This window comes from Strix uralensis, chromosome 1, assembly GCF_047716275.1.
Source record: "Strix uralensis isolate ZFMK-TIS-50842 chromosome 1, bStrUra1, whole genome shotgun sequence".
NCBI classification, from domain to species: Eukaryota; Metazoa; Chordata; class Aves; order Strigiformes; family Strigidae; genus Strix; species Strix uralensis.
Genome location: NC_133972.1, coordinates 170459621 through 170487438, shown reverse-complemented (window position 1 = coordinate 170487438; position 27818 = coordinate 170459621). Strand labels below are relative to the sequence as shown.

Genomic DNA, 27818 nt, shown 5'->3' with positions numbered 1-27818 from the left:
CCTTCTTAACTGCAAGAGTTGCATCTTGAAATAAGAATTAACTTAAAACTTGAAGGAACTCCATCAGTCTGAATATTTAGGCAAAGTGCTGCTCTTCTCTTTAGATAGAGGACTACCAGCAGAACTGGTCAGACAGTGCAGAAATCTCGTGTACAAACTTTGATAGTTGAAGTGGAGCTCAGTAGTAGAATGAAAGCCTGCCTTGTCTTGCCTTCCCTGTAGCTTCCAAAGGAAAATTACCTATCAAATGGATGGCTCCAGAGTCAATCAACTTCCGACGGTTTACCTCAGCTAGCGATGTGTGGATGTTTGGTAAGTCAACACCAAATGGTGGGGTTTCTTAAGTGGCCTGTTGGAGAAGTTCGACGTTTCATTTTAACTGCTGTAAATGAATAATTTCCAGATATTTGGCACTGGTTTTACTGTACTTTCTGAAAAGCCGGTTTCTTACAGCACATTTTCCATCTGTATTTTTCTTCCCTTTTTCTACTCAGTAAGCCGAAAGTTTCATGTGCCTTTTTGCCTCTAATAAGAAGCTGACAGAAATGAAGGTACAAGGAAATTAGGTCATAGTCGTAATGGAGATGATTTTTTTTTACTGTTGTTTTCCTCTCTGATTTCTTTCTGTTATACCATTGTTATTTGCTGTTTCTGTTTTATATTTTCACTTTTGTGGTGATGATGTCTGCTTCCTTGCTTAATGCATAGATCAGCCTACGTGATGTCCTTTCTCCAGATTTTTAATGCTAGATTCCCACTTAATTTGTCTTTCATAGCTCCTGCTAGCTTACAAAATATGACCAGAAGCTGATTAAAAATAAGGAAAAATAGGAATACCCTGAAGCCTTGATCTTTTTTCCTAAATATGCACATTTTCGTATGAATCTGATCACCTGTGCTCAAACTGGCCCAGACTGGTGGTCTAGACAGACAGAACAAAGATAGGCTGTGTAAAGGAATAAAGATGATGAGACTTGAAATAAGAGCAGGACAGTCAAGTAAGAGTTCACCTTCTTTACAAAATAAAATGTGAATGTTTTTAAGTGAAGGGTATGTGAATTTTAGCAGGTTTATAATAGTTTGAAGAAAACTCTATTACAGGGTTAGAAAAGTGAAGTCTGTGGAACATTCTGGCCAGTCCTAAACTGACAGACCATTTTTCCCTTTATGCTTTTAACATAGTTTCAACAGAAACTGTTTTATTACATAGTTTCAGCACAAAAAATTTGGATCAATGCCAGCGTTAAAACACCCTCAAAGTGAAAATACGCTCTACGTGTCCACACAAGCCAGTTGGAACTAGTCAAAGGGAAAAGCAAACAGCTCATTCTACCTCATAAAAAAAGTAGATTTGAATATGAGCAATCATTCTGATTTACAATAGGTAAAAGGTAGTTAAACGTGAGGCCAGGCTGCCGTGAGCCAGCTGCGGGTCATGCTTCCTCATAAATAGTTCAGGGTGATACCGCATGTGTAATCCTACTGCACATCACTCCTCTCTGCTGCCAGCTGGTAAGTCAAAACTGATTCTCTAGCTGTATGTTTCAGAAGAAATTGCGTTGTTTGGCTGTACAAAATTGGGCTTTGTCTCATTGTTTTAACAGGTTTTGTTGTTTGCTCACATTGAGGAAAATCTTCTTGTGTGTGTTTCTCAGGTGTGTGTATGTGGGAGATCCTAATGCATGGGGTAAAGCCCTTCCAGGGAGTGAAGAACAATGATGTGATTGGGCGAATTGAGAACGGTGAGCGGCTCCCAATGCCTCCAAACTGCCCTCCTACCCTCTACAGCCTTATGACCAAGTGCTGGGCATACGACCCTAGTAGACGACCCAGGTTTACTGAACTTAAAGCACAACTCAGGTAGGGTTATACTTCTGAAAGGTCATTTCCTTGTTCAGAAATATTTCTTTTCACCGTATCTCTTGTTACAGTATTTTCTTTCTGTGGAAAATGCAAGACATAGTGTATTAAGCTTTATCTTCAGAAGGCCAGATTGTTGCTACTCTTTTAGAAATCTGGACCTTATCTGTAGGAGAAAATTAGACCATGCAATAAACTCAAATAACTGGAAATATGAATCACCTACTTTCTCTCCCAAGAAAAACTCCAGATTTTAGTAGCAATTTGTTTATACTTTTAGCTCTGTATGCTACAATCCTTGGGGAGGGGCTTAGAAAGCATTGAGAGTGATTACCTAGTCAAACACGCAGTGGACAGTTTTGGGGTAGAAATGTAGCCTTTCTTAAATAAATGAACCATCAAGTGAGTGCTGTTGAAAGTTATTTTCCTAACATATGTAGCACTCTAGCTGCCCTATGGCAGCTGTGTCTGCGCAATTGCGGAGCCTGCAACAAATGCATCATCATTAACTAGAATTTTTTTTGCCCTCTATAAACCAGGATATAGACTACCTTATGTTTATCTTGGAACAAATGTGAGCACACAATTCTGAGACCAGTCTAAATTTACACCCTAGTTTATTCTGCAATAATTTATTCCAGTGTCTGTATCTCCATTTCACCAGCCACAAAATGGGAGTGATATTTACACTTTGAAACATCACTGAGATACTGTGCAGACACATTTGATATTTGTGACCACCTTTGGGATTTTATGAGTGCTGAGTATCTATTTTGCCTGTCAATATAAGCTTCAAACAATATGTAGGTATTGTACGCTGTAAATTCGTTCTTGGATTTGTTGTAATTCTTTGCCAAGTTCTTCAGTTTTATATCTTGTTTCAAAGTTGTGCTTTTTATCATTTTCATAATATCAATTTGTGCTGTCACTGGTTGTTCATGGTACAACACAACATAGGTGGTTAAAATAAGGAGCAATTTTAATATAATTATGATGCTCTTTCAGAGTTGCTTTATGGATAACATAGCTACCTTTAAGTTTTTTCCTGTTTCTTAATATTTCATATGATTCCACCGTCTGTTACTATGGGAGCTTCTGTGTAGGCTAATAATTTACATAGGTAGAGGAAGGCGTAGCCTTTCTCACAAACAACTTATCATCCCCTTCTCACAAACAACTTATCATCTTATTGACTGTGTGGAGTTAACCACAAAGGAAGGAACGGTTGGGCTGGGTAGGGATTGCAAGGAAAAGATACGACACAGTTGTGTGATTTGTGAATAGATGGGAATCGGCAATTCGCTTGCTTTTTCTTTTTTTTTTTGGCTCTGGAAGAAAAGGATTCTTTTTAATTGGCAGTCAGAGTGTACTGGTAACTTAGAGCTGACTGGCATGAAGGAGAATGAAGCCCTGAAAAAATGTGACTAGGAAGATGTCTGTGGTGTGTAAACCCAGGCAGGGAGAGTACCTCACCAGCAAGGGAAGGGGATGAGTAAGTCCTGAGTAAAAGTAACTGTGTTGGGGGGTGAAATAAATGCAGGCTGTATTCAGAGAGAGAGTGATGGCAGCAACACTTAAAACAGCATGAGTCTGGAGGAAGAGAGGGGAAAAAGGTGAAAGGTGTGGAACGATATCACCAGATAAAGAGGACAGACCAGTGCCCAAGAGCCTGGCTCTCCTCAGAAATGCACAGCAAAGGGCAAGAACCACTACTCACAACATGCAGGAGGGCAAATTCTCATTAGTTACAAATCAGAATGTTTCCCAGTGTGTGTGGGTAAGCTCTGAAACATGTCACGCAGAAACACTCTGGAATTTCCATGCTGGGAGACTTTCAGACCTTGACAGGAAAAGGCTCCAAGCAACCTGACCTTGCTGTGCACAGAGTCCAGCTTTACCAGGAGATTGGACTCAAGACCGCCAGGAGTCCCTTCCAACCTAAACAATTCTCTGGTTCTAGATGAAAATTGCGTGAAGGGAAGGGGGGGAGTGGGTGGTGGGGGGGTGGTCCCCTAGTCATGCTAGGAGAATTGAAGCATTGTTTAGAGGACAACCTCTCTCCTGGGGCCACAGCAACCCTAAAATCCAGTTTTTGCTCTCTTCTGACCGAAGCAGGGAGTTTTCTGCCACTCCAAACTGGTGACATTTATCTCCTGGAAGTTAGGCAGCACAGTTGTCCTTAGGGCTTTTTTGCGCTGCTCACAGACAGAGTCAGCCTCTTGTTGGAAAGATTGCCAATTCCCTTATGATGAGGCAATTCAGGCAGCTAGGAAAGATTGTGTTTCAAAACTCAAAATTCCCATGAACTTGCGAAAACAAGCCATTTCCCTGGTGGCCTTTTCTGTGTGGTGTTGCTGCTGCTTGTTCTGGATCCTACCCAGGGTAGTCTTTTCAAGCTGAGAGCAGACTAGTTGTTTGCTTGAAGCCAATGATACAGCACCGCAGCGTTCCTCTCTCTTTTAATGAGAAAATGTCCATGGCTTTGGGAAAAAACTTCTTTTCTGCATCTGAAATAGCACTGGTGGGAGCATAAGCATTTCATGTGTTCTCTCTTTGTTATTTGAAGCTTTTTCCATTTCGTAGTAACATCTGCTTTGCACAAACTTTGTTTGCAGCTGCTTGTGCAACACAAAGATGCTGATTTCTGTAGAATTTATATAGTGTTATTAGGGTAGTAATAAAGGCCTGGTATTTTACAGAATTTGATCTGTCCAAATTGGATAGGGATGAGTCTTTGCAGCAAACACAGAAACAAATGGGTGGATTGTGGGCTTCTAAATTTAATTCCTCCTCACATCCTAGGTCCCTTCTTCAATTCTGGGGAGTGGTAAAAGTGAGAATAAGTCAGGAAAGTGAGGTGCTGCACTGCTACTCCTGCAGTCCTGTCACTGACTGAGCCAGAATTAGAATCTGTGGTATTTTAATCAGGAAGCATGTTTTGCCTTGCTGATTTTGTGTGGAAGAGATTTTTAGCCTTGCACTACATGGTAAATAATATAAGAGGCACTTCGTGTTTAATGTACCCAAATCATACATTATCACTTTCACAGCATTTCTCCTCAGAATGACTCCTAGCCACTTACTAGAACCATACACTTACTATACGATATTTGTATACTGATGATAACCATAGACTATTTCATACATGCGTGTGTTATTAAATGTAATTTGTTCTTTGCTATGTTCAATATGCTGCAGGTGTGTATTGCTAAGGTAGCACCAATATACTCACAGGCTTTCTTATGTCAGCTCCCAGGCTTGTGCTTGCAAGTTGTGGTGCCCTGAATAACGTCCCTTTGGTTGGTAATTCTGTTAAAACTGTGGTTGTTTGCACTGGAGGTTACACTGAATTTTAATTTTGAGCTTTCAAATTAATGTAATTGCGTGACATTTTCACTGCATCATTGAATTTTGTTTAAAGTACCTATCACTAACCCTCTCTCCTAAAAAGAGCAGAATAAGCAGCAGTTGTATCGTTGCTGTGGTAAGTGTCGCTCTGGCCCTCTGTTGGTCACTGATGAAGAAGCAAATGTTTTAACCAAGCGGATGACCTCACTAGCATCCTAGTGCTGCAGGTCACATTAAATACAGCTCTAAAAAGAATGGGGGAAAAAAAACAGAAATTGATTCACGCTCTTAAAGACTGTTTTTATTACAAGAGTGAGATAATTAACTGATGAGAACTGAACTTGAGCCTTTTTGTGAGTGCATTTGATGTAGGTCTTGAAATGTTGATTATAAATAAAACTGGTAAGAGTGAGGGCTGTTTGAGTCCTCTCCTTTTGTGGCATCTTGCCAAAACAAGTATTTTAGCATGTACTTGAAATACATGATGGAGGCTGCAAAATGCTTCATTAGTTTTTCGCTCTTTGGCAGTGACCATTAGGAATAATCTATAATCCATATGAAAGTGCTTTTAATTCAGGGCAGTATGTGAAAATATGTTCATCTGCATCCAGCTTTGCATTTCTGATGGCTGGAGACCACAGAGAGAAAAAAAAGAAGCTGTGTGTACAGGGTCAGCACTTCCTGTAGATTCCCACACCACCATAGCAGCAGACACTGGTATTGCTGTGCCTTTTGAAATGCAAGGATACATTTTAGTATTTCAGATAATCCTACACCAAAGCTCCCAGTAAATGTTTCTTTCTCAATGTCACAGGCCAATTTCGCTAAAAAGATTCTTTGTAAATTAAATAAGTTTATCAATTATGCAAACACTTAATAGCTGAGATTTTTCACCAGACTTAACCTAGCCAAGAAGATGAGTTAAGTTCAGCTGTGCTACCTCAAGGTTTGCTAGGGAAATGATACGAATAGAAATACTTCTCTGCTCGCTCCTCTTTGCTGCTAAAAATATGTGCAGTTTGGGAAAATATGTCTAGATCTGACTTCCCGACCTTCTGCAAATTCTAATAGACCGTTCAAAGTACTTGAGCAGCTGCACTGAGAAAAGGTCAAAAATATCTCTTGGCACGCTTTTACTCCGTCTATGGATTGGTCTTCTCTTTGTAAAAACAAAGACGTTTCTGTGAGTCATTTATATTCTTCTGTTTTTTCGAGTAATGCTTCTGTGAGGCATTTCTATTTTATATTCTTGTCAGCAGTACTCAAGGGCATCCAAGTACAAATTCTGCTGCAGCTGATCAGCCTTTGACCAGGCTACTTACTGGGTTGCTGGGGAAAGGACCTGCTGATGACACGGGCGACAAAAGTGCAGGGCGGGATGAATTAGAGTTGTAAGGCAAAAAGTTTGGGCCTGTGTTATGAAAAACAAGTCATTTCGGTAGAAATTTGTCATTTCCAGTGATGTGATTGAAGTTAATGGTATTGTATTGAATACCGTGACACCACAGAGAAAATGGCTTTGATAGCAAGGCAGATAGGTGTTGGTGTTTCATTCCTTTTTATGGAAAAACGGGACTGTACTGTGACAAATTATACTCATGGCCCCAAATTGTCAATAAACCATTTCTAAATTTAGTCAGCTGCTTTTAGCCGACTTAGCCGACTCCTTTTGTTCAGATTAGACATTCTTTTGTTCAGATTAGAGTAACTGCTATATCAACAGCTTTGTTAAAAATCTACATTTTATTCATGCAATGTCTGGGTGGATTTTTTTGGGTTGTTTTGTTGTGATTTTTTTAAATCTTGAGGTATTTCTTGAAAGATCATTATCATGGGTCATGGCTGTGGATGCATGTTGGCTAATTTCTCATGCTACATAAAAATGCATGCAGGATATCTGAAGTGTGATCTAGGTTTAAAGCAGTGGTTTTTTGTTAGTTCTTCATGGGTTCGAGTAGGAAATACTGCATTTGCCTTATTCTGAATGAAGAGAAAGGTAAAATACAAAGACTTCCTCTTTTTAGTTCCCTCCACTGGGCTATAGCCGGGTTTCTGTGGTAGTTTTATCAGGATGACGCTTGCAAATAACTTGTCTGATTTTGTTTTTGTTCCACATTCTTGTGTTACTTCAGCAGTGATGGATTGAAATTGCAGCAATACTTATAAACTTAGTTTAGCTGCAGTGAGATGAGATGACTTCTCTGCTTTTTAGAAGTGACATAAGTTTTTTTGGGTTTTTTTTTGGCTGAGTAAGGAAAAGCAAAGTTCCCGTCTCCAACCAAGCAGGAATTTATTCTTGAAATAAGCAGTAAAGTTCCAAGATCAGAATAGATTGCTGTAGTTGATCTCATCCCCTGCATGAGTAATTCTGGGTGGTTATTTAGCAGACTGAACAGGAGATTATAAACTCAGAACCTCGCTTTGTTTCTGGAAACTCTTGAGTGATAAAGAAGCTGGAATGGCTCATTTGCAGGATTATCTTTTCACTGGGGATAGCGATATGTAAATAATCTGCCCTACTCACATCTCCAGACTATCCATGTAACGTGCAGCTCCAACAAATTTGCAGCTCCCTATTTCAAAGCTTCATTCTAAGTATTTTTCAAATGGCAAATATCCAACATTAATAATCCACATAGCAGAACTGGGAGGAGGCTGCTGTGGGGGCAGCAGTATCACGCTGAACTTCAAACAGTCTTTTTAATAGTCAGAACAGTGGTAAGTAGCAAACTAGTTTTACTACTGTCTTGTACTTTGTTGAAAATGTAGCCTTTTGACCTGAATGTTTAGAAGCTGAGTGGATACTGTCAGATATTTATGTTTTGCTAAATTAGTTTGCTGAATGTGTTCCTAGTTAGGCTAAAATGTAAGAGCGGCAGACATAGTATTTAAAATGTTTTTTGATGGCTTTGTTTAAAAAAGAAAAAAAATCCCAGTGATCTGAAGCTCTCTTGAGTTTCAGTAAAGAACATTTTCAGTTTGTTTTGAACCTTTGCAGCAGTTCAGTAGAATATTTTCTTGTGAAAAATAAGATTTTGTGCAAGTGCGTGCTCGATTTATTGTCTTTGAGGGTTTCTCTGTGTAATTACACATCAAAAGGACTGTTAACATGCAAAAAAAATTTTGTGCAAGATCAACCACAGCTTTCTAAAAACTCAGTGCTGCTTCTGTTGTTAAAAGCATGCTGGTAATTCTATAGAAGTATTTCTTCCTGATACTGGTTTTCAGAAACCTAACCAATATAAGTAAAAGAAATTCGTGTTTCAGTGCTCAGTCACTTTGTCGAATAGTGTTCATTAGTCTGAAAAAGTGAGACCTCTGGGGAGAGGTTTGTTAGACATTGAAGTGGAGTTTTACTTAAATATAATACATTTTTCTTAGTACAATACTGGAGGAAGAGAAGCTGCAGCAAGAAGAACGAATGAGAATGGAATCCAGGCGACAAGTCACAGTATCCTGGGACTCAGGAGGATCAGATGAAGCTCCTCCCAAGGTAGCCAAGACTGCAAATTATATGTGTTTAAAAAACAAACAAATTCTTCCATTTATTTCTTCAAAGCCTCCTTTGACGGGTTCGTTCAAACAACGGAATTCTGGCCAATTTTGTCATCATCTGCTAATACTTGCCTGAAATGACCCAGCTCTACTTGAACTGTTACTAGAACTGATCCATGCTGTAATATCGCACTAACGATTTTCTGTTTCTTCTTGTTTAACTTGTAAAAGACTACCATAGTTGCCACAAAATTGTTTCCTGGTCTTCTCTTTTTTCTTCTCTCTTGTATGAAACATTAGCTGGTGAGTTCCCAGACCAGCTTAAAGTTTATCTATAATACATCAGTGAGAGGATAGAAATCAACTAATTGCATTTTCCTCATTCTGGACAGAACATTAGGGGTTTGTTTCCAAGGAACTTATGTCTTTGAGTTTACACTTAATTTTGTTGCATTACGTTGTCTGTCCTGTTTGGATGTTGCTGATGTGTTCTGCAGCTGTGGTAGTCTAACCTCACCAGTTGCCGAGCACTCTCTTCTCTCAGTAACTTTTCTGCTTCTCACTGGTCTTATTTTTCACTTTGAAGGATCGGGCCTGTATTTTGAAGAGTTTAATTTTGTGCTGTCACCACTGTAATGTGGAATATTATCTGCGTTCTGATCAGTTTGTGATGAATTCCTGTAGCTGTATATGCAGGCTCTGGTGCTGATGATTTCAGTAGTCCTCGTGTGGTACCTTCTGTTGCACACATCCCCCAACAGTCACAGGAAGGCAACTTATTTTGATTTTTTGTTTCCTCATACCCAGGTTGTTGCCTGATAGATTTCTGAGCTTGGTTCTGCATTTTGATAGCTTTATGGCAACCAAAAAATAGGGGCAGTGGAATTGTTGCTTTCATTTCAGAGTTAAAAACAGCAAACAATCAACCTGTTTAGTCCTCTGAGATTAACTATCAGGATTTGCTGTATATATAAACAGACAACATTCCAAGTTACAGAAGCAGATAAACTGTGTAAATTGGAACAACATGCTACTTTATTACAACCTTGTTTGAAGAATTTGTTTAGTCTTGAAGCTTTGGGGCTAATCCTAACAGAGTAAGTACCTTTTACTAATGTAATATATGAGCTACACCATATTAGAAATTACCATCATTAGGGCTTTGGGAGTGATGTATAAACTGACACACTTGACAAAATATGTGTTAAGACTGAAATTAATTCTACCACTGCATGTCTTTTTTGAGGGGGTCAGTATGTCCTCACTGTATATGGGATGTAGGTGTTGGTTAGGGTTTTTTTTTTACAGTATTTCTGTGTAAAATATGGATATGCATAAGAGATTTTAAGTATCTTTTAAGTTATTACCTGATTTTCTAATGGTGACAACTGTTTTTTTTTCTTCCAGCAATTCATTATAAAAGTTTCAGGTGTTTATAGGACTTAAACCCCATTTTATTTATGGCCTTAAACTCCTACACATTCTCAAATAGTTCAAGGCTATCACAATTTGTACTATGAAATTACTCGTATCTCACCGTGATTTCCATTAGAAACCTAAGAAAGAAAATTTCCTAGTGCAGAATGATAATGACATTTTTCATAAAGCTATGATAAAATTCTGCAATCTCAAAGTACTGTGGTGGTCGCCTTTAACTGCCAGAAGGACTGAAGGAGCCCATTTGCAGAATGATGAGGTTTGGTGGTTTTTTCCCCTCTTTGATTGATTTTTCTCCTCCTGAAACACTCAGCAGCATTGTTCCTCAACAAAAAAAAACCCCAAATATACCTTTGGAGGTTAATATCAAACAAAATAACAGAGCACTTCTGCTTGGAAGATAAAAGTATGTTGTTCAGAGCAACATTTTCCAACATTACTTCTTCCAGTAGCGTGAAATTTCTATACCTATTGTGACAAAAGGGTGATCTGTTCAATGTGTGCAGAAAACCAGGCTCCTTTTCATGCAGTTTTTTGTAATAGTGCTGTCTGAATTTCTGGTGACTTTTCACATGTATTCCTGTGATGTACATCTTGTGTGTTGCCCTTCTCCTGGAGGGGTAAAGCAGGACAGTCAGATAAAGACTCTGGATAGCTGTTCTTTAGCTGTCCTTTCTAAGAGGAGCTAGTTCTGTCTGGTTTTTTGTTGGCTGGGAATGCATTGCAAAACAAAGCATGGATAATGAAGCGACTGTGGAGTTCAGAGTATGATCAAAAGCACCTTCCATGTTGAGGCAATTAGTTACACAGAAGTTAATTATCAGAACTAAACTTTAGTCCTCAGAATAACACATGGAAATATTCATGCTAAACAAACCAGTTTGATTTGTGTTCTGACTGAAACAAAAGAATTTACTTTTGGGAACGGTCACAAAAGCAACAAATAGCAAAACTTTATGTATGATCGTGAACTTGGAAACAATGCTATTTTTGCACCTGGAAACTTGATTTAAGAATTATGTTCTTAGCTGATATCCTCTCTAGAGTTAAACAGCAAAGAGCGGGTCATTTAGTGCAAGCAGTTAAATATACACAAAGAGTTCAGAGATCAAGCATTATTTATTGACATACCTAGCAAACAATTCAGTTGCATCCATTTCTAAGCAAAAATGGAGGAAAACTTAATTTTAGTTGTTCAAAAAAAAAAACGTTACTCATTTTAGAATATTTATTTCAGGGTATTTTTTGAGCTTGCTTTTGTGATGCAGAACCTGTAAACGTTTGTCTCACCGAAGAGTAATTTTCTGGTTTTAGTTTTCTGTTTCTAAAGAGACTAAAAATTCCTTTACCTTTACAGCCCAGTAGGCCTGGTTACCCCAGTCCGAGATCCAGTGAAGGGTTTTATCCAAGTCCACAGCATATGGTACAGCCAAATCATTACCAGGTATTACATTTAATAGTGTGCATGTCGTTTTTCAAATGTGGGGTTTATAACTCAGTTGTGGCCGGTGGGATTGATTCACTTCTTACACGGTTTAGTTTTCATTGAGTTCTGTTAAATGGTTTCTTGTTTTACATCAGAACAAACCCCAAACTGAGCCTGCTAGGTTTACTCCAGATGACAAAAATTTTCATATCTGATACGGTGCTCAAATTCCTAAAACTGCAGTGAAACACATCAGAGATTTTCATATTTATTGAAGGAATGTGGTGTTCATGTCAACATTTGTGCTGAGCTATGAAATTACTTGCCTTATAAAATGGCGTTAACTGGTGGACTTTCCTTGGACTTACGGATACGCTGCTCCCTGATGTTTCTCTGAAACATTTTTATTTTCTGTTGGCTGACAGCCACCGTTAGATCTACCACATTGTATACTCGCAGGTTTTGCTTTTCTTTCTAACACTGCTGAAGAAATTTTTTTTAAAAGTTTGTCATGAAAGTACTTTAAGCATTCTTGGGGTTGTTCAAAGCAGTTTCGGTCAAGACTTTTGTTTTCCATGGAGAGGGGGAGGTTTTCATTGTTTTAATGAGTACTTCAGACTCATTAAAATGACTTTGATTTTCCTGTGGTGAAGTTCTCAGGCTGCGCAGCTAAGCACATTAATTACATGCTGTCACTCAAGACTTCAGCTTGTAACATACACTAGGGGGTACATTTTTATATGGCTTGTAGGGCGATGTTTGCAGGCTCCCAGTAACTTGAATATAAGATCTGCATGTGTAGCTCTTACCAGTGTATCAGCAGATTTATTTTTGTTCAGCAGAGGGCTTTGATGTTCTTGACTGCCAAGGTTAAAACATGCTTTCTAATGCTGCTGGTTTGAGAGGCATTGGCAAATAGTTACAGTTATCCTCAAAAGCTACAGTTATATTTCTATATATTATATAGTTATCCTCAAGTAGTTCTGTTATGGTAAGCATCCTCAAAGACTTAAAAAAGAGGGCTTGTGTCATTTTTTGGCTTGGCTTCCCTCTTCAGATGTTGCTTCCCCTCCTCCCTCTCAGTGACTGCTTGAATTGAGTCATTTCTGTGCTCTCATATTTGTTCCCTTGGGGAGGGGAAGCTATTAATTATGGGGACGCATAGGTCTTTATTAATATAACTTCTTTTTTATAATTCCCCCCCCCCCAAGGTATCTGGCTACCCTGGTTCTCATGGGATACCAGCCATGGCAGGCAGCATTTATCCTGGGCAGGCTTCTCTCTTGGATCAAGCTGATTCCTGGAACCATCGGCCTCAGGAAATATCAGTATGGCAACCAAACATGGAGGTATTGTGAACTGACACATCTGGTGTTGCGTGCTGTGCAGTAAATACACTTTTTTATTTAGGTACATCTGGAGATTATTGTAGGAAAACTAAGTGTGTTTCTATGGTATTTTTTAAATTGCCTTTCTGCAGTGGATTGGGAGTTATGTCTAAATTCTGTTCTTTTTGAAATGAACCCTTCTATGTGAGAATGGGCAAAAAGTGTACTCTTTACACAAATTCTTGATGAAGTTACTACTAGTTAACTAAGTGAGTGATAGCAAATATTTTGCATTTGTTAAAAGAAGGCTTTACTAAAACTTATTGCTGTTAATAGATATGGGAACATTTGTGTAAAAATACATAATGTCATTAGTGTTTAAAAATACCTCTCGTGGGAGATATCCAGCATAGCTTAAGTATCTGAGGCTTCTCTGTAACTTATCCAGAACAGAAAATGAAGCGGTCTGCAAAACTATTCTTGAGTTGTATGTTAGGTGCTTTTCAGCCTGTCATGATTTCACAAAGCTGCTGCAAGGAGCATCAAATTAATTCCCCCTTTAAACTGCCATCATTTTTTCTCTGCTCTCCCTCCAGTGTTTTATACTTTTTTCATCTTATTTTATCCTCCCACAAAGATGAACTTTGTGAAGTTTCTGTCTTAAATCTCTTTCCTCTCTAGCCAATGCTCTATTCCCTGTGCCTCTGATGAACATTTAAGTGATAACGGAGGCTTACCCCTTAAATACAGATGAGCAGATAGGTGTCCCAGTCTTTGACTCACCTCTGCTTACTCTTGGTTGATTTGGCTATTGCAGCTTGCTGCCCGTGCTGGCTGTTGCTCTCACTGTATGTGGTTGAGGGTTGTAGTCCCAGGTAGTTCAACATCCCTGTAGATTATTGACTCTAGAAACAATTTAGTCTTAACTATGTCATGCTTGAATAAAGTGTTGGTGGAAGCATGTGAATGCTTTGCGTGTGTTTGTAATATTAAGTTACAGCCAAATTTTTCACAAACGCTTGGGAAGTTGCTTACTAAAAACAATCCAGTGATGTTTGTCACCAAACTTCCCTTGGCTTTTTTAAAAATGCTAATTTATACACTACTTGCTAATGATTTCCAGGCAGCATTGGGATATGGTATATGTAGTATTGCTTAAGACATGCATAAAAACTTGTTCAAAAATCCGTTAAAAGTGTTTTTGTGACATGCTTTGCAAGTGTCAGCTAAAACCGAAAAGCTTATTTGCTTTGGGTAAGAATGTATCTTGCAGCTTTTAACAACTGGATAGTTACATTATTGCTCAAGACCAAGAAAAAGAAATCTGGTTTTGTTGTCCAGCTTAAATGAAGTGCAATATGAAGTTACAATGTTGCTGAAAAACAAAACAGAATTTTTCAAATCTTTTTGGTTCCAGCGATTAGGAGCAAGGCAGATAAAATGTCTCTAGTTGGAAAGAGTTTCTTCTGATGGTCTGCGTCAGTTTACAAGGAGTTGAAGGAACTCTGCTTGAGTGCTGTTTCGCATTTGGGCTTTTAAAAATCTATTATTTTATAATCTTCTAAGTTGTTGCAGCTGTTTATACAAATTTTAAGTTGTGAGACTGAATAAACTTGCTCTGTTTTGTAGGATTCAGGCACTTTGGACATAAGAGGAATGGGGCAGGTTCTACCCACACATCTCATGGAGGAGAGATTGATACGACAACAACAAGAGATGGAAGAAGACCAGCGCTGGCTTGAAAAAGAGGAACGATTCCTGGTAATACTTTGTTTCATAGTGCTTCTTAATTCCTTCTGATTTTCTTCTTTTTATTGCAGCTTGCTAAAACTGGTCACTTCTGTGAAACGAGAATATTTACTGAACACAGGAGTCACTACCAAAATGTAGATTTGGAAACAGTTTTTAAATCAAGTGTTCAGCTAGTGAGTCCTGTATTTCAAATACTTAAACAGCTGTGGTTTTTAGTGACTCTCATTTTATCTAGTTGAGTATCTGTGTGGGGGAAGTTGCGGGTATAATTCTGTGCCAATCTGGAGATTGCCTGTTTGCTCTTAAGGAGATAGATCTGTGCATACCTTATCCTTAAAAAAGGGATAACCATCAGCCACCTAAGAACCCTGACTGTAGTAGGAGTTGGAAGCAGTCTTGCACTGGAGGTATAATAAGACACATTAGTGGGAAGAAATTATTTAAGAGAGCACTCTGTGAGATGGGGGAGAAGCTCTGAACATCACCAGGAGGAGCAAGAAGTGCATCAGTAATGGGATCTTCTGTTGCTGTTTCTCTGCAGTTCCATGTTTTCGTGTTGTCAGTGCGACTGGTGTATGTTTTTTAGTTCAACTTCGGCTTTCCACTTGTCAAAATTTAAGTTCTGTGTTAAAATTCTTCTACTGAAGCCTGATAGCTGCAGATGCAGCAGAAGATGGTAGTAGCATTTGCCTCTGTACAGGCTCGTGCTGGGAAGCCTGTGGGTGTGTGAGCCTCACTTGATGGTGGATGATTTACAGCAGTGTGGTGTAGGTTGTGACAAATGTTAGTCACATGTTTGGTCTTAAGCGTGTTTCAAGGAATGTTTTGGTTTGGAAACCTTTTATGTTGTATGTAGTTACAAAACATGCCTGCATAAATGCAGGTGCCATGGGTTTGTTACAGGAGGTAAGTTTGAATAAATATACTCTATATTTAAAGCAGGTGATGATAATGGTCTGTGGTTTCTGTAAGACTTCTCTGCTAGAGCTGGTCTTCAGGAAAATCTTAGCTATACAGATAAATTATTTTTATTTTAGACACCAAACTTGCTGATCATGATTGTCTCACAGACCTTGAAATAGTCTTTTGAGGATCTTGAAGCCAGGACATTGAGTTCCTTGAAAACAAGAATTTATGCTTTAATCTATAGGAAGCCAATGGGTGGGAATGGAAAGCAAGATCTTGTACGTAGATGATGTCACCAAGACCTTACTCCTTGCCAGTTGAATTGTCTTAGTCTCTCAGGGGTTTAGTTATGTATCGTATTCAGAACTGTTCAGAACAGCTGATGGCTGTGAAGACAACCAAGGTAGGATGAAACTCTACTAGTTCTTGAGAGCTACTGATAGATGCTGCCATGTCCAGTACATGTTCTATCCAGGTTGTGCCAGAATTAAGACGTTATCCTTTTGATTAAAGGATACCGAAGCTTGCTTTTGGCTGGTTTCCTTGTAAGTGCACTTGGGAATTTGCGGTTTGCCATTGGATGACTGTAAAGAAACCACTGTACCCGGATTGCTTTGTCCAATTTATTGCAAGCTGAAGAGTGGGAGGGGAAAGGAAAATTTCTTCCCTAATTTAGGCATTAGCTTTTTCAGTCTTGAATGGCACCAGTTGCCTGCGACTTTCACAAGCCCAGGAGGTCAAATTGATCCCATTGTTGGTTAAAACTTTCAAGATGGTCAAGAACTTCTTGAGGAATTAATATGCTTACTGAGAATGAGGTATTGTGATTTCAGGTGGCAGTAGATTGTGTGGGAACTTTCTGCAAAAAACTTTCTGACCTTTCTGAACTTTTTGGCTTTTTCTGCCAGATAATTATTATATAAATCATTTAATTATTATACAAATAATACTTTGTAGTGTTATTGTGTTTTAATCCAGCTTCTGGACCATTAGTATGTTTACCGTACCCCAAATTGCTGCTTGAGGAGGGACTTGCTGATTTTTTATTTTGATCTGTGATACAGCCTTAGCATATGTTTGGAAAAGAATTACTTTGTTTTCATTATGTGTTAGTTTTTTTTGTGAGGAGACACCATCTCTATTGTCACCTTCTACTCAGAGGAGAACTATCACTGATGGACTGGTGAGCAGCCGTACAGCTCTGCAGCTTTGCCAGAGCTGGATTTGGTTGCTGTAAAGCCTTAGAGGGTTAAAAATGACAAAAAACAGAGAAAGTTTGAGTGGAAGTAAGCCACTCAGTAAATGGCCAAAATGAGGAATTGGAATCCATAGGAGACATCGGTTCTTTTTCTGCGCTAACAGTTTGACTATACGGACTTTGGGGTTTATACTTTAATGCTTGTTACAGATTTATACACTGTGTCAAAAGCTGAACAAGCTAATGATAGCCACAGGGTATCTTTAAACCCATAGCAGGATGTATGTCAGAGGAACATTGTTACGGATGGCTGTTTCTTGGAAAAGGAATGTGCTTTTCTAGGTTTAACTCCAAAGAAATCAAGATGGTAGAAAAGTCATTGTGGGGAGTCATGCTTGGAGGCCTTGCAGATCTCCTGAAGGATATCCACAATTCATACAGGAGAGTCCAAACACAGGTCCTGTGTAGAAATAATCCATGTATTACACACACACGCTCCTTGGCCCATGTCCTCTAGTGAGCGACTAGTGACATTTCTTCTCCTGGGACAAAGGCCTTCCCTAATTTCACTCCAGGTGGTTTAGAGAGGAGAAGCAACTTTCTCAAAATTGATGTCATGTCTCTCACTTGCTTCGAGACACCTTTCTGCTCCAACCTTTAGATTTTGATAAAATGATTTGCTGAAGTCTGGCTCTGCTTTGCCTTCTATAGGCAGGTTTCAGAAGAATATTCTTCCTTTTGAGCGCAGAGAACAATAGAGAGAGTAGAGCCAGGTTTTAATTTTTAACTTATGTAACCATTGAGTGTAGTGTTCTCAGTTTAAACTGGCTACTTTCAAAAGCAGCTCTATTTACACAGTCTTCAGACTCCTGCATATCTCACTTCTACTATTGAGAACTGGACTCACAGGAGAGCAACTGCAACTCATTTAAGACACTGCAACAAGAAGAAAAATCCTCGGTGGGGTTTCTGTTAGTACAATTTTTGTTTCCCCAGAGTAATACCAGCTTGCTCATGACTTGAAATATATTGCTGCTTCTACAGGGAAAAAATACAACTCAAAGCATGTTAGTACAACTATAAACAGCACTGATGCTGTGTGTGCTAGAAGAGACACCCCAGATGAAGAATTAAATTGCAGTGGCATTGAAATGGAAATTTGCCAGTCTTCAGAGAGGTTGTTATCTGTGTGAGCAGTTTGCCTGAAACTGGTCCTTTGAGAACATGTGACTAGTCAATACTTGAGATAGAAATTTTGTTTGCAAGCTGCAGCCTTAACAGAATCCAGAATTCTGAAATTCTGCTGTGAAAAGAGGAAACAAAGAGATCTCTCTTCATGGGAAGCTTCTAAATGAAAATAAATCTCATGTATAAATACTGCAGTGTTTAATTTTAAATCGTACCAAATATATCCATTGGGAGGTAAGAAGAGAACTGGGTGGGGGGGTGGGTGTGACTTTGGGGGACTTTTTTCCAGGACTGACACTCCCTCCCACCCCCTGATAGAGAGGGGATGTTGCACACTAGTCTGGTAGCTTTAATGGATACTGATTAAACTTGTAGGGCTTCATGCTCTCTTGAAAATAGTGCTTTGGATATCAGCATCTCCGGGAAGGAGAACAGAAATCTCTGAATTATTTTTGAGAAAGCTGAAGTGAAAACAAAGAATTTCTGCACTTTAAGCTTGATGCAGGTAAGTACAGAAGACGATTCTCTGTCCAGGGCATATGCAGGTGGAGGGGGTGAGATGGCTGCAGTACAAACATGCTACGTCAAACAAGTGGATGTCTGTTTTGCTGCCTATGTAAGGAAGCTTGGTTAGGTTTTTTTAGGTGCTGCAGTCCTGAGGACTGAGTTTTTCACTCACCATTTATATATTCTGTGATGTTTAGACTCAGCAGACAAGCAGAATCACAAGAAATTAATGAAGTTCTCATTCTACACTTTCTCCATAGTTGTTTTTTGGTCATACGGGAATTTCAGGAACCACAATTGACAAAGATTAATCAAGATTTTACTCGTGCATAGAATCTGAACGAACAACCTCCACCCCCAAAAATAGTGCCCCACAATTGTGATTGGCCCTTCTGCTGCTGGCACTTGCAGCTCACTGTAACTAAAAGATTTGGCCCATTACCCTGCAGCCTGGCACACATGCTGCCATGCTTGCACTTATGTCCAACATGCTGGCTTTCCTTTACAGTATTTATTCACACAGAAAATCAGCCCATGAGGATCAGATCACTCCAATAGGACCACAATATGTGTATGTTTAATCTTCCAGCCCTGACTTCTCGTGTGTAGAATTAATTTGAAAGCAAATCAGTTAATTCATTGAGTTAAAATCATTTTTAAAGGCCCCCTGAGGATGCTTTTATTTGTGGGTTTTGACAGAAGTTTGGAACTGCCAATAACTATCCTGATATTATTTTTTTTTAATTGCTTCTAGGAGGGAGTGTACCTTCAGTATTTTAATATGGAGTTTGACCCAAAAGGAGAATCACCTGTAACCACAGATAGGAAACCAGTGGTGGTGATGATGCCATGAGAGAGCTTGCTGAACTGGTAGCTAGTTAGTTTGCTTTGCAGAAATTGTAGGAAAGCAACTGTGTCATTCTGTGTCTTTTCAGAGTGACCTTTGAAGCTCAGCAGTGTAGTGAAGTTAGTCATTTTTATGGTGTAACTTTTGACACTGTCATTATCTCTGAACGTTTTGCAGAAAGCTTTTCTTTTGGACCTGTTTAATTACCTGCTTCCTCATTTACATTTAGTTTCCAGTTTGAACCTTTCTTCTGTGGCTGTATTGATGGTATGTGGCATTGGTTTTAATCATATAAAATAAAGATATAGATGTGCATGCCTTTTAGTAATTCTTCAGCAGACAGAGCAGTGTTAAAATTTGTAGCCCTTTCCTGTGATAGGCTAAGAAGAAATAACTCACATAGTTTTCTTATCATGTTTGGTTTTGGTTTTTTCTGAAATTCCCACATTGTTGTGGTTTTGTCCTATTTTGACACTGAGAACTGCAATTCAAATATAATTGATGTGAACTGTTGCTAAAATAAGATTTTAATTTTTAGCCTGAGAAAATCCCACCAAGACATTACAATTTGGCATGTCTTGTGAATGCCAAGACTTACATGTTCTTTTATTAGTGAGTGACCAGAAATACTGGAAATAAAGTAGATTATGTTCCAGTTTGTCAACATATGCATCCTGTCTGAAAAGTCCTTATGACATTTCCAAAGATTTTAGATAAGCAGACTATTTATTAGAAAAAAATCCATTTGCTTCTCAAGGGTCTTGATTTTCTGCAAGATAAATATTTGTTAAAATACAGTTCTTCCCTGAAATACATATCTGTAATGAAGATAACGGTAAGTGGCAAAGACTTTTCTTAAACGTGCATTTTAGTTTAGTACAGTTAGTGTTTTCACAAAAAAAATTTCAGAGCACTACAGTTTGTGTGCTTGAGAAGTCCCGTCATACTATGGGTATGAAACACATTTGAAGATGATCTGTCATCAAGTCACTCACTGTTTAGCTTCAGGGCTTGAAAAACATACTCACAAGTGGCAACTTTTTCAGGTAAAGCTGACTCCTAAATCTCCAGTTTCCCAAAGGCTTCATTTTCTGAAACAGTCTTATGCTGCTCAGGAGTGTTAAGCAAGGCCTTTGGAGATATGCAGTCTTACTAGCTACGTTCAGCCTGGGGGCTTCACAACCAAGTGGATGTCTTGAGTGTTCTCCCCCTCCAGCTCATCTTCCCATTGTATATACACCCTCAATACAATTGTGCTCCAACGAGTGCCAGAAATGTTCTTCATAAATGCACACATGCCAGGCGCCTCAGCACCCACCACTCAGTTTCCAGCCCCTTTAGCTGCCTCTCAGACAGGATTGTTCCCTGCCCAGCCAAGAGGCTCTGTTATCTGCTGGTACACCCAGTACTAGGATGGGAGAATCGTTTGGAGGAGTCTCTGCCATTTTCAAGAGGGCTGCCGTGGAGGTACAGGGCCATAGCAGGGACTGGAAAGACAGAAGAGTGTGCTTTGGGGCTGTAAAATGGTGTGTAAAGTACAGAAGAGGTCAGTTTTGGTGTGAGGCTTATTTTTGACCTAGAGAATGTTGCATTAAACACATCTGAAGGATCTCAAGTATTAAAAATTCAGTAACGCATTGCTATGTAATTCAGCATGAGGAGCTAAAATGAAAGCTCTTACCATTGTAGAAGCATAAGAATTGCTGCTGAATATTTCAAAATACAATGGGAGTTTGATCTTAGGTACCACCTTTACTGTAAAATAGTTTGTCTTCTGAAATTTCCATAGCTTCACAAATAAATAAATCAGAATATTATTTACTAAAATGAGAGTTGTTAGAATTTATTGGAGCACACTCAAGTCACTAGAAATATAATTGGGCCTCTTCTTAGTCGTTGGACACAAAAGTGTGTTGAATATTTCTCTGTTGTTCCTCGTGTTCCTAACTATCAGAGTTTTGATGGGGCAGAAGGAGGAAAATGTTTGGAGAAGTTAAAAGGGCTTGCATTTATGTACTACTAAGGATTTTCAGTCCTTATTCCCAAGATGTAAATATGCAGATCAGCAAGGTGCAGGTGGGTTGTGCAGCTGTACAGACTGCTCGTGGACCCTCTGGTTTGCTATTACCTGTTGGCATTTGGTATCTTCGTTTTCAGATCAAGTTCTTGGAGGTGCCACTGCCTTCCATGGCTTCGCTTGCATCGGGGTGGTCAGCAGGACTCTGGTATTTTTGTTGGCACTGTGTGAAGCCAGTGTTTGTCAAGTTAATAATGTTAATTTAGACTGCAGCTAGGTGGTTTTATACTGTTCATGTGCATGATGTCCTGAAGTCCACTGATACGCTGCACGTTTGCTGCGGGTGGCGACTTGGGTAATTGAATTGTTGCTGTGATGTGAGGTTGTAGAATTGGGCATTTAAAGAGTTTAGATGATGAAAGGGAGGACCTTGTTAGACAAGGAGGGGAGGAGATGTCTGTTAATCTGTTAATTTAACTTTTTTCTTGAAATATTAGAAAAAAATCTGTTAGTTGGACTAGTGTGTATTTTTGTGCTTCTGAATCTTTTAAAATGCTCAATATTTCATTGTCTTTGGAGTCTGGTTTACGGTGCATTTCTGGAGTCATAAATTGTTAAAGATGCAAAGAGTATTAAAGACCCCTGTGATAAAACAGTCTTTGACTGTCTCCAAATACTTTGGGCACTTCCTTGGCTAGAAAAGAACACGAAACGAAAGCAAATTGTGAGCATCAGTGTAACAGAAATGTAGTTAGTTGTATGCTTTGTTAAACAAGGATAGCTACTTGCTTTAGCTTAAAAATATAACGAGAATCACAACTTTAGGTATCTAATGAAGTATCTAACATACCCGTATCAAGTGAGACTTTAATCAGGAAAAAATCCTTCATCATAATAAAGGAAATAAACTGGAGATTTGACAGTGGTAGGTTTCATCATAAAATTTGTCACAAATTCCTAGAGAAGCATGGGGAAATCGCTTCAGTTCTTCATGTTTAAGATGGGGTTAAATATTTCCCTGTCTGGTATGATTTGTCTATTTTTAATCTGCACGTTCTTTCAGGCAACGACTGTTTCTGGCTGTGCCTCAGTCTGCAAAGACTGAATGATAATCCAAAGTATAAGCCCTTCTGACACACCACCAGCACAATTGGAGTATTTTTAATGACAAAAGATCAATATTAGTGTATCTTTGCAAGTTCCATCTGCTCTGCTGGATTTTTAGGGTCATTAGCAGGATATGCGAGTTGGAATTATTCTTTAGTGCTTTTTAGAAAGAAAGAAGGGATCTGGAGTAGCTTTAAACAAGAAATGGATATATTTATCCCCCAAAACTGACCCTGAAAGAACGTGGGGTTGGTTTAGTTACAGTCAGTATTCACATGCCTATGTTTCTCTAAATAAAAAATTTTCCTTCTCGTGCTATGTGTGTCCCATTTTATGTATATATACATACAGATATATGAAGGAAGTCGTATTTACACTGATGTAGATAAGCATTTTATCCATTTTCATTAACTCCTCATCTCATCTCATCTCGTAGAAGAGTGAATTGAACAGTCGGATAAAAATCCTCTTTGGTTTTATGTACCAGAATTAGTGCACTTAAAAACCACTCTCATTTTGCTGAACTTGTGTCTTCACATCAGTGTTAACCTTTGTTTCACATCCACTCTTCCTTTGTCTGTCCGTGTAATTAACATTGTCCTCGAAGAATAAGTATAACATACCTGGATTTGCTGGAGAGATGAGAAAAATGACTGGTTTCTGTGTGGAAAAAAATTGGTGTGGTCTTTTTACTTTTCAGAGCAACCGAGCTCCAGGTTCCTAATACCTCGCTTCAAGTACATGAAATAGAAATTCATTTGTTGCTTGTATCAGGAGAATAGTGCATCTGGATGTCTTTATTAGCTTTCTGTATCCAAATGCAGTGTTTAAAGAGCTCCAGTAATTGGCCCCATTTGCAGACTTGGAGAGGGAGCCAAGTACATATAAGCTGTCCTCAGGCAGGAAGTGGGAATTAATGCGCAGCGTTTCTCATCCCATGGTTTAAATTTTGCTGTTGGGAAGCAGTTATTTTTTTTTAAAAAAAAAAAACAACTTTTGCTGCCTTTGAAAAAATTAAAATGCAGGTTTTCCAATGTTGTGTTAGGGAAATGGTACTATCAATATTTATAATAAGCATTTTTACACATGCGCTGAGAATGGGTGGTTGAGAAGCAGTCGAGCAGGCTGCCAGGAGTTTCAGTAGCTCCAGTTGCAGAAGCGCGTAGTTGCAGCAGCGGGGGTGTATAGACTGGAATGAAATGACATCTGTATTTGTCAGTGTACATTTTTTAACAGTATTTTCCTGTCTTTAAAAATGATTTTAAGCTTAGGTCGCATGAATCGGTAAGCAGAGTACGGAATGAAATTTTTAATTTTTGTTTTAGAAACCCGATGTGCGGCTCTCCCGAAGCAGCATCGACCGAGAGGATGGAGGTCTCCAGGGCCCAGTAAGTATGTGTGGGATCTTTTCATCTCCCGACTTTCTCCTGTTTCCTGGTAGAACATGCTGTATGCTGTCTTGAATATGGGAGGTGATTTAAAGTTTTTGCTAAATGTTTCCAGTATTATTACATGGTTCTACAACTTTCCAAGAGGCTCAGATTCTGTGGGAACAGCAGCCGTGGCAAACTTGTTCATGCACCAGTTTAGGGGATTTGGGGTTTGTTGTAGTTTTTTTTCCCCTCGATGCTGCTGTTGAAACAAATACTAAAATGTTCCACAGATATGTTGCAATAATTTTTAAATGTTCACGTGCTGGGCCTTTTATTTAAAAACGTGGATAGTTTTCTGAAAGTTCTGTCAACAGGAAGCAGGATTAAAATAACTTTTTTGGTTGTTTTAAATATCTGAAGGGTTTTCTTACAAGGAATGTAAACGTTACTGCTGTATTACCCAGAAATCTGTTTGGGGTAAATGATCGCTATGAAACAAATGGAATAAACCCCACAGCCATTCATTTGTTGCCAGACAACAGCTGCAGCTGTGGTACTCTTTCTTACTGGCTTAACTGCTGTCTGTTTAGCTAAAAACGTCTCTCCAATTGTTTAATTGCCATTGAAATCTCTGAATCGTACTTATCAAAGGGGGGGTTAGGCGAGAGACTGTTAATGATTGAAACCTGATGCTTCATCTGCTATTTGTCCCCAGAGATCACCTTTAAAGTGTTTAAAGTTAATATTCTAAAATCACTTTCCTAGTTCATTTGGGATGCGATTGTAAACTCCTAGTTTGCTTCAGTATTTCTTCACTACCTAGAATTTAGGGACTCTTCCTGCAATTGCAGCCAAAATACAATCATGAGTGAGTATATTAATGACACTGCAGCATGGTCTCTAGAGGCATCCATGTCTGGAAGCTGCTAAATTTTTTTCCATGGAACTGGAGAAGACTATTAGTTAGTTACTGTTATGTCTTTGCTATTGTTGCCTCTCTATGTAGGAACCAGTAAAGTATCGCTGCATTTTGTGCTGCTCCTGAAGATGCTTTGAGCTAACTGGGAGATTTTTAAGTCATGCCAGAGGTTTAATTCAGGTGGCTATCGGTGACAGTGGGTTTAAACTACAGCTTCTTGCAGCCAGCTAGTTTCTCTGACTGCTGTTTGATTTCAGCATGACTGCCTGGGGTTAGAATAAAAAATACAGCACCCAGATCCCAAATTGCTTCTAGGGGTAGTTCTGTCCTGCCAGACAAGGTACCACAATTTCACACCCCATTTGAAAGAGTGTGAAGAAAACACACAGTGGTCATTGACTAAATGAGTTTTAAAAGAGACTCTAATTCTTAATAACTACATTTCTAGTTCCAGAATTTGATTTTGCATTTTTATAGTTCTTAATACCTTCAGAACTTAACTCTTGACTGACTTCATTTGCAGTGGGAACTGTCTGTTGCTTCTGTGAGTCAGTCTCAATTTCTCATCAAGAAGGTGAGAAATAGGCAGTGGTCTTTTGTAGGAGAAACTAGGATTAAATAATTGCCCAGCGTTACACAGAGATTTCTGTGACAATCGTGAGGACAGAATCCAGGTCACTGAAGTCATTTACATCTTCCTCACAAAATAACTTTTTTGATTAGTCGTTGTGGCACTTGGAAGGGTGTCGAGCAGAAAGCACAGCAGCTCTGATTCCTGCTCAGGGCAGCAGCAGTTTGGGGACACTGGGAGGGAGGAAAAGTAATACGTGATCCTGTTCTTGGATAGGATGGTACAAATGAACAGTTATCACACACATTTAGCAGTTCCTAAATGATGAGCCTGTGGCTGTATAACTTTGTGCAGATTTTTTTTACATGTATTTTTAATATGCAATTTTCTGGAAGTAAAAACACAAGAATTGTTTTAGTGGAATTTTAGTTTCCTTCCTCTCTTCCCCCCTTCTCTCTCCCAGGGTTATTAGATTTGAAATATTTAGGTTTAACAACACAAATCAAAGTTAATGACATGACTGATGGTGCTGGCAGAAAGCAGATGTTTTTTCTAGCTGTAGAGGATGGCCGTAGGGTAGTGTGTGAGATGATCAGCCAGTGGGTTTTGGAGCCATGTGGTGGCAGCAGAATAGTTTCAGGGCTTGAAATCTTTGATTTCTACTCATGGCTCCCGAAAGTGAAGTTTGATTTTTTTGTTCCCAAGTCTGTGGTGCAGACTTGGAGTAGGCAGGACAAACATGCTCATTTATTTCTAGCCATCACATTTCTGCTCTAAATCATTAAGTTGATGGAATATCATCTATGAAACTTAAAAGAACTTAATATTTCTCCCTATGCACTACATTTTTATGCCCCCTTACTTTCTGAAAGTTGTGCTTCTTGCCAGTTTTCCATCGTAAACTGATAGAAATTAGCTTGAAGTAGAGAGTTAGTGTGGGAATTTTCAGTTCGTGCAGTTAAAATATGGCAAAGTTTTGAGCAGCTGAAAGCAGGCCTCAGGCAACCTTGGCCGTAGGAGCCATTGTCAGATCTGCCTGTAATTTAAAAACCATAACATGAATTTCTAAAAAAGCTAGGCTGAAGCTTTGAATAAATGCTGAACTACAGTCGTGAGTATCCCTCCAGTTTGTTAATGGAAAGATGAGTCAGTTTGTGAAGCCATGAGCTTCTCAGTTCAGTTCAGAGGATCTCCTGCAAATTTTCCGGGTGCTGTTGGACAAGGTACTTGGTATCCTCACAGTTGTCTAGCACTGAAATGAGGTGGCAGTGGAGTTAGAAGCTAGGGAATAGTAAGTCTACTGCTATTGTCCCTGTTACCTGGGTGTGTTTCTGAAAATAGAGAATGTGAGATGTTCAAAACCAGTTGCTTTAAAAGGTCAGAAAAGAAAGTTAATGAATTAACGTTCTTAGATGGTGATTTATGATAGCATTATCCAGAGCTGAAGGTGAATTGAAGCAAATACTGTGTTTTCATCCCACTAGAAGTGAATCATAAGCAGTCTGAATGTCATCTTCAAAGTGTTGAAAAAGCAGCTTCCTTAAGTCTGATGAAAAGAAGTATTCTGACTTCGCAGAAAATAGTCTCTATTTTATAAATGCCTTTTTGAGATGCTTCAGTACTAGACCTATTAAATTCTAACTGCCTTCAGTGGTTTTACTTGGCAGTGGAAACTCCTTTATACAGATATGCTTGCATGAAATGTGACTGTTGGGATTGTAAGGTTTTTTATGACATGACAACTGCAAGTTGTTGTAGAGTATTAATTTGGCTGTGACCAAACAGATTTTCATCTTTCATAGAATCACAGAATATCTCAAGTTGGAAAGGACCCATAAGAATCGTTGAGTCCAACTCCCTGCTCCCCTTGGTCAACTGGATTGGTGACCTTGTCATAAAAGGAAACTAAGTTGGTTAAGCAGGACTTTCCCCTTGTGAGTCCATGCTGGCTGTCATCAGATGACTGTTGTTTCTCAGGTGTTTCTCAATAATTCCCAGAATAACCTTCTCCATAATTTTACCAGGCACTGAAGTGAGACTGACAGGCCTGTAATTACCAGGTCTTCCTTCTTACTCTTCCTGAAAACAGGGACAACATTTGCCAGCTTCCAGTCATCTGTGACCTCTCCAGACTCCTAAAGACCATTGAAAAATAATAAGAGAGGGGCCCCACGATAACATCAGCCAGGTCTTTAAGTACCCTGGGATGAATCCATCAGGCCCTATAGACTTGCCTTCATCCAGCTGGAGCAGCAAGTCTCAAGTTCAGAGCCAGCTGGGAGTTGATCATCCCCCCAGTCCTCCAGCACAGGGCTCTGGGGGTCCCAGGGCCCCTCATCAGTGCTGAAGACAGAGGCGAAGAAGGCGTTAAACCTCTCCACTTTGTCTGTGTCCCTATTTGTGAGGTGTCCAACCTCATCAAGCAATGAACCAATGTTATCTCCGATTCTCCTTTTGATGTTAATGTATTTTAAAAAGCCCTTTTTGTTTTCCTTCAAGAGTGCTGGCCAGCTTGAATGCCAATCAAGCTTTAGCCGCA

General features: G+C 39.1%; 1 protein-coding gene across 11 annotated transcripts in view; it reads left to right on the top strand.

Moving 5' to 3' along the window:
• The window catches only part of PTK2 (protein tyrosine kinase 2), a 230008-nt gene that overhangs the window by 190722 nt on the left and 11468 nt on the right, over window positions 1-27818 (top strand). For 10 of the 11 annotated variants that reach the window (XM_074888817.1, XM_074888782.1, XM_074888773.1 and 7 more), the window contains 7 exons: window positions 223-312; window positions 1656-1860; window positions 8590-8701; window positions 11498-11584; window positions 12778-12915; window positions 14524-14655; window positions 23742-23804. In XM_074888817.1, coding sequence (XP_074744918.1) covers window positions 223-312; window positions 1656-1860; window positions 8590-8701; window positions 11498-11584; window positions 12778-12915; window positions 14524-14655; window positions 23742-23804 — 827 coding nt within the window. Of the gene's footprint in view, window positions 1-222; window positions 313-1655; window positions 1861-8589; window positions 8702-11497; window positions 11585-12777; window positions 12916-14523; window positions 14656-23741; window positions 23805-27818 lie in introns of those variants that run through there. The other variant, XM_074888849.1, reaches the window with a different exon arrangement.